Source organism: Mandrillus leucophaeus, unplaced genomic scaffold, assembly GCF_000951045.1.
Source record: "Mandrillus leucophaeus isolate KB7577 unplaced genomic scaffold, Mleu.le_1.0 Scaffold150, whole genome shotgun sequence".
Lineage (NCBI taxonomy): Eukaryota > Metazoa > Chordata > Mammalia > Primates > Cercopithecidae > Mandrillus > Mandrillus leucophaeus.
The window spans coordinates 4,728,637-4,735,522 of NW_012101477.1; the positions used below are offsets into that span (position 1 = coordinate 4,728,637).

Sequence of the window (6,886 nt, forward strand, 5' to 3'; positions counted from 1 at the left end):
GGGTTTTCCTTTCAATTTAGTTCTAGGAAGTCACGTGAAACAGCCATAGGTTCCCTGCCTCCAGACCCTATTCTCCTGCCTCATTACTGCAGTCTTCTCTGCCCGCCTCTTTTAGCGACTAACATAAGATGAGGATCCATCTTCTAATATCCCTCACGAGTCCTTCCCCTCCGTCATTTAGCGAACCGCTCACTGGGCACTGGGACTTTGGGGAGAGTCCCAGGAGGCCCCTCTTCATCCAGGGGCTATTTCTTTCCTCTTCCAACCTCCATCTCCTAACTCAAGGGGTACAGCTCAGTCAGATTATGTTTGGCGTCCCGGGACAGTGACAAACCCAGGGCCCGTGGATAGAGGAGGCATCTCACTACGCTGCACGAGGCCACCTCGCAGTAGGCAGCCCAGGCCTGCCCAAAAACCCAAGAGCCTAACCAGGAAGACAGGGGGAGGCCGCGGGCTTCATCTCCCAGGAGATGGACTACACCTCCCAGCAGGCTCTGCGCGCAGGCTGAGGATCCCTCCGCTCTTTTTTTTGTCCCGCCGGCTCGGCCCCCCGCGACCAGCCAAGGGCTAAGGCCAGGTATTTCAGAATCTGAGGTCCGTATTCTTATCACATTTCCGGGGAGGGACGGCTAGGAGCTCCGGAGGAAAAACGGACTTTTTTTTGAGGAGAAAAGCGGAGGCAGACGGTGGATGACGAAGCACCCCCGCAACTGCAAGTTTTCGCGCGCTTTGGCGCAGGTGGTTGTGGGTAGCGCGCCTGGGAGGGAGAAAGAAGTCGGGGGCCGTGGCGCGCCGCCCGCGGGGCCTGAAGGGATGTTCGAGGACGAGTCCCACGCTGAGGGGGTGGCGGTGGTCGCCGCAGCCGGGGAGGCGCTACAGGCCCTGTGCCAGGAGCTGAACCTGGACGAGGGGAGCGCGGCCGAAGCCCTGGACGACTTTACTGCCATCCGAGGCAACTACAGCCTAGAGGTGAGCGGCAGCAGGTAGGGCGGCCCGACCCTACCTTCGCCAGGCCCCACCCCTGCCCCGCCCCTTCCCCGGCCTATGGGGTGGTGGGAGTTTCCCCATTTAGGAGGGTCGCTGCGCAGCCAGGCGCCGAGGGGCGGGAAGGGTGGGTGTTGCTCAACCAATCCGCCCATCATTTTGAGGCGGGAAACTGAAGCCCAGGAAAGGAGCGGCCTAGGCCCTGCGCCACTCAAACCCCGGTCTTCCTGACCACACTTTACCCCGCTAAGCGCCACAAACGTCATGGTGGTGCCCTTAAATCGGTAAGAACAAATATAATGGTAAAGTGAAAATGAACTGCCTACCAAGACACCACTGGCCAGAGCTTTAAATGGACCCTCTCAGTTCCGTCTGAACCCCTTCTGTGATCCCCGTTCCACGCAAGAGGAAGCGGAACCCCAGACAGGTTAAGCTACAGGCCCAAGGTCACACGGTTAGAGATGGAGCCAGACCCAGGGTCTGAGCCGTTTAACCTGCACCCTCTGCTTCATCAGGGTGGAGCTGCTGGTTGCTGTGCAGCGGTTTGATCAAAGCCAGTGTGCATACGAAGCTGATTTCAGCCCTACGTTTCCTCCTCTGTCAGAGCATCGTCCTGATGCTTTGCATCAGCGTCTAGCTCTGAATAAAACAAATGTCAGTTATAATTACTCGATTTTTTTCCCCATCATTCTTGCATTTTATCTTCACAACAGCTCTGTGAACATGGCATGGCAATGAGTATTAGACCTGCTTTCCAGGTGATAATGGCAAGGCTCAGAAGGTTGTCTTGCCCAGGGTTATTCTAATACAGAAACCCAGGCTGGGCGTGGTGGCTCACGCCTGTAATCCCAGCACTTTGGGAGGCCAAGGCGGGCGGATCATTTGAGGCCAGGAGTTTGAGACCAACCTGGGCAACATGGCGAAACCCCGTCTCTACTAAAAACTACAAAAATTAGCTGGGTGTGTTGGCGCCTGCCTGTAATCCCAGCTACTTGGAAGGCTGAGGCAGGAGAATTGCTTGAACCCAGGAGGCATAAGCTGCAGTGAGCAGGGATCACACCACTGCACTCCAGCCTGGGCGACAGAGCAAGACTCTATCTAAAAAGAGCAAGATGAGCATAAGCCTGATGGAGTGTATTTCATGTAGCACTCCACTGGCCCCATGTTCAAAGGCTTTCATGTGCCAAGGGCGCTGGACCAACTCCCAGGGTGCACCACTGACTCACCACCCAGTGAAATAATTGCTGGGTTCAAAGGCATAGAGTTGGATGTATATTGACTGTGTGCCTATATATGAAGGAAAAGTACCTGAAAAAGTCTTCCAGACTGGATAGACTGGGTAAAGGACAATGGTCCATATACGTGGGTGGCATGACTGGAAAGCTGTGGGAAGAATAAGAAAGTAAGGGAGATTAGCCGGAGACGGTGGCTCATGCTTGTAATCCCAGCTCTTTGGGAGGCCAAGGCGGGCGGATCACGAGGTCAGGAGATTGGGACCATCCTGGCTAACACAGTGAAACCCCATCTCTACTGAAAATACAAAGAATTAGCCGGGCATGGTGGCGGGCACCTGTAGTCCCAGCTACTCAGGAGGCTGAGACAGGAGAATGGCCTGAACCCGGGAGGCGGGGCTTGCAGTGAGCCGAGATGGCGCGACTGCACTCCAGCCTGGGCCACAGAGTGAGACTCTGTCTCAAAAAAAAAAAAAAAAAAAAGAAAGATTAGAATGAATGGCCTCTCAATTGAAAACAGATTGATTTTTGAAAGCCTGAAGAAGCATTTCTGACATCCTAGGTCACATTTGGTCTCTCTTGCCCAAGGTCACACCATCTGTCATTGAATAAGTATTTACTGTGTCAAACTACGGTCAAGGCGTGCACCTGTTTCAGATTCTTGAATATGACAAGCTTGTTCCCAGTTTTGTGGTATATCCATGCCGTTCCCTCTGCCTGGAATCTTTCCCATCACCCCCAACACCAGGAAAGGTTGAGAGCTAAATCTCTAGTTAGGCAGAGTTGAATAGGACAACTTCAATGTTTGCTTTATTTATTTATTGTTTTTTTTTTCTTTCTTTCTTTTTTTCTTCCTTAGAAACAGGGTCTTGGCTGGGCACACGGTGGCTCACGTCTGTAATCGCAGCACTTTGGGAGGCCAAAGTGGGCAGATCTTCTTAGGTCCAAGACCAGCCTGGCCAGCATGGTGAAACCCCGTCTCTACTAAAAATGTAAAATTAGCCGGGCATGGTGACATGCGCCTGTAATTCCAGCTACTGGGGAGGCTGAGGCAGGAGAATCACTTGAACCCGGGAGGTAGAGGTTGCAGTGAGACGAGATTGCGCCATTGCACTCCACCCTGCACAACAAGAGTAAAACTCCATCACAAAAAAAAAAAAAAAAAGAAAGAAAAGAAACAGAGTCTTGCTCTTTTGACCAGGCCTGGAATGCAGTGGTGCAGTTGTAGCTCACTGTAAACTCAAACTCCTAGGCTCAAGTGATCTTCCTGCTTCAGCCTCCCCAGTAGCTGGGACTACAGGCATACGCCACCGTGCTCAGCTAATTTTTCAATTTTTTATGGAGATAGTATCTGACTATGTTGCCCAAGCTGGTCTTGAACTGGCCTCAAGTGATTCTTGTGCCGCAGCCTCCCAGAGCATTGAGATTACAGGCATGAGCCACCGTGCCCAGCCCAATGCTTGCTTTAGAAAGCACAAATATATGAACTGAAATTTTGTGTTTATTCTATCCAGTGTTTTATTTTCCCCTTTTTTTAAAATCAATTTTTGTTAAAGACATTTGGATTAGTCATTTTCATATATCTCAGATGCTTCCTAAGAAGTCTTTCTCCAATCTGTACCCCTCTCTAGTCTACCTGACGAACTCCTGCTTACATTTTTAGTGATTTACAAATTTTGTCTCCTTTTGTGAGGCCTTCTCTAAACTCTAGTCAAAATCAGTTATTCACTGCACTATATTCTCCTACAACACTTTTTCAATTCTTCTTATAGCTTCTATATCTCACCAATTATAAATAATAGTATCTGTTCCTCTTCTTAGCTCCAGATGTGAAGTTCTGTGAGATCAGAAGCCTTTTTTTGCATTTCTAAGGCCTGGTAAATAGGCCTTAGAAATGCAAAAAAAAAACGGTTTCTGATATCATAGAATTCATAGAATTTTTATGAAATAGGATTTTATCAAATATAATTGTATTCTATTTTATTCTCATGGAATCAAATAGTTGACTTTTTTAAGGAAAGAAAATCAGGCCAGGCACAGTGGCTCACGCCTATAATCCCAGCAATTTGGGAGGCTGAGGCAGGAGGATCTCTTGAGCCTAGGAGTTTAAGACCAGCCTCGACAACATAGTGAGACCCTGTCGCTACAAAAAATAAAATAGACTGGGCATGGTGGCTCACACCTGTTATCCCAACATTTTGAGAGGCTGAGGCAGGCGGATCACTTGAGCCCAGGAGTTTGAGACCAGCTTGGGCTCCCATCTCTACAAAAATTAGCTGGGTGTGGTGGCATGTGCCTTTAGTCCCAACTACTCCAGAGGCTAAGGGGGGGGATTGTTTGAGCCTGGGAGGTTGAGGCCACAATGGCCCTGATTCCTGGGAAGTCAAGGCTGCAGTGGCCCTGATAGCACCACTGCACTGCAGCCTGGGGCAACATAATGAGACCCTGTTTTAAAAAGTAAAATAAAAATCAGCGTATTCTTTAACGCCTAAAAAAAAAAAAAATCGAAACAATAATTTTAGGAGTTATATTTTCACCATCTTGCTAGAATTTTCACTTAGTAGCCTGTATCCAAAGGCTCTGTAGTACTTAGATGCTATTCCCAAACAACTCTCTTTTTCTTTTTTGAGAGAAAAAAGTGTCTCAAGCACTTCTCCCATCTCAGCCTCCAGAGTAGCTGGGACTATAGGCGCATACCACCACGTCCTGCTAATTTTTTTGTATTTTGTAGAGATGGGTTTTGCCGTGTTACCCAAGCTAGTCTCGAACCCCTGAACTCAAGCAGTCCACCCACATCAGCTTCCCAAAGTGCTAGGACTATATGCGTAGGCCACCATGACCAGACCCTATTCCCAAGCAATTCATTAATCAAAGTTTATAAAAATATTCACCCTTAAGCTTACCTGCCTCATTTAGTGCTTTGAGAAAATAAAACTTCTCATTTCTTCAGGGTAGGAACATTGGGTTTATTGATGGCCACCCATTTCTACCGACCCCTTTCAGACTATTGTAAGAAATCTTTTAATCAATCTTTTTATCCTTTTAGGGTTTGGTCTTAAAGAGAGTCTGTGGAACAGTGTACAAGAACACTATTGTGTTGTGCTATGAGATTTACATCTGTAATTCCTTTTTTTTTTTTTTTTTTGAGATAGGGTCTTGTTCTTTCACCCTTGCGGGAGTCCAATGGGTCAGTCACAGCTCACTGCAGCCTTAACCTTCTGGGCTCAAATGATCCTCCCATCTCAGTTCCCCAAGTAGCTGTAACTACAGGCATGTGCCACATGCCCGGCTAATTTTTTCCTCTTTTGTACAGATGCGGGTCTCACTATGTTTCCTAGGCTGATCTTGAAATTCTGAGCTCAAGCAATTATCTGTCTCAGCCTTCCAGAGTGCTGGGATTACTAGCATGAGCCACTGTGCCTGGTCTTTATCTGTAATTTATTTATTTATTTATTTTTGAGATGGAATCTCACTCCCGTCGCGCAGGCTGGAGGCGCAATCTCAGCTCACTGCAACCCCCACCTCCCAGGTTCAAGTGATTCTCCTTCCTCAGCCTCCCAAGAAGCTGGGATTACAGGCATGCACCAGCATGCCTGGCTAATTTTTGTATTTTTTAGTAGAGACGGGGTTTCGCCATGTTGGCCAGGATGCTCTCGAACTCCTGACCTCAGGTGGTCCACCTGCCTCGGCCTCCCAAAGTGCTAGGATTACAGGCGTGAGGCACCGCACCAGCCTATCCGTAATTCTTAATCCTTAAACTTCACCTATTGTATTTCAGCAATGAAGTCATGAACTGACTGTAGCTTGGAGATGTCTGAAGTCTAATGTAGAAAATTGTTGAATTCCCAAATGTCACCTTTTTGTGGCATTGTAAATTGAGATATCTACAAATATGGAGAGCCATGCTTACTACGGTCGTGTACCGCAGAACATTTCGGTCAGTGATGAACCACACATACTTTATTTTTACTATATGTTTTCTGTGTTTAGATACACAAGTAATTACTATTGTGTTACATTTGCCAACAGTATTCAGTATAGTAACATTTTCCACAGATTTGTAGCCTAGAAACAATAAGCATACCATATAGCCTAGGTTTAGTAGGCTATGCTATGTTTGCACAACAAAATTGCCTAATGTTGCATTTCTCAGAATATATCCCTGTCATTAAGCAATGCATATGACTGTATTTTAAAGATGACATGTTTTGGAGTAAATAATTCCCCAAATTTTTACCTCATAAAAATGACAGTCTCCTTTATGTTTCACGAGATTAGTATTAATTTTTTTTTTTTTTCTTTTGAGACGGAGTCTTGCTTTGTCGCTTAGGCTGGAGTGCAGTGGCGCGATCTCGGCTCACTGCAAGCTCTGCCTCCCGGGTTTCTCCTGCCATTCTCCTGCCTCAGCCTTCCGAGTAGCTGGACTACAGGCACCCGCCACCATGCCCAGCTCATTTTTTGTATTTTTAGCAGAGACGGGGTTTCACCGTGTTAGCCAGGATGGTCTCGATCTCCTGACCTCGTGATCTGCCCACCTCGGCCTCCCCAAGTGCTGGGATTACAGGTGTGAGCCACCACGCCCAGCCTAGTATTAATTTTTTTATGTGTGACTCCCTTGACAACTTTTTACTCTGTTCTTGCCTTTCCCTGCCAGACTAGTTAAAGAGAAA

General features: G+C 47.6%; 1 protein-coding gene across 1 annotated transcript in view; it reads left to right on the forward strand.

The window, feature by feature from the left end:
- The first annotated feature begins 524 nt into the window (after positions 1–524).
- The window catches only part of RBL1 (retinoblastoma-like 1), a 100,511-nt gene continuing 94,149 nt past the window's right edge, over positions 525–6,886 (forward strand). Inside the window, exon 1 of the mRNA XM_011975026.1 lies at positions 525–969. Coding sequence (XP_011830416.1) covers positions 691–969 — 279 coding nt within the window. The 5' untranslated portion in view covers positions 525–690. The remainder of the gene's footprint in view (positions 970–6,886) is intronic.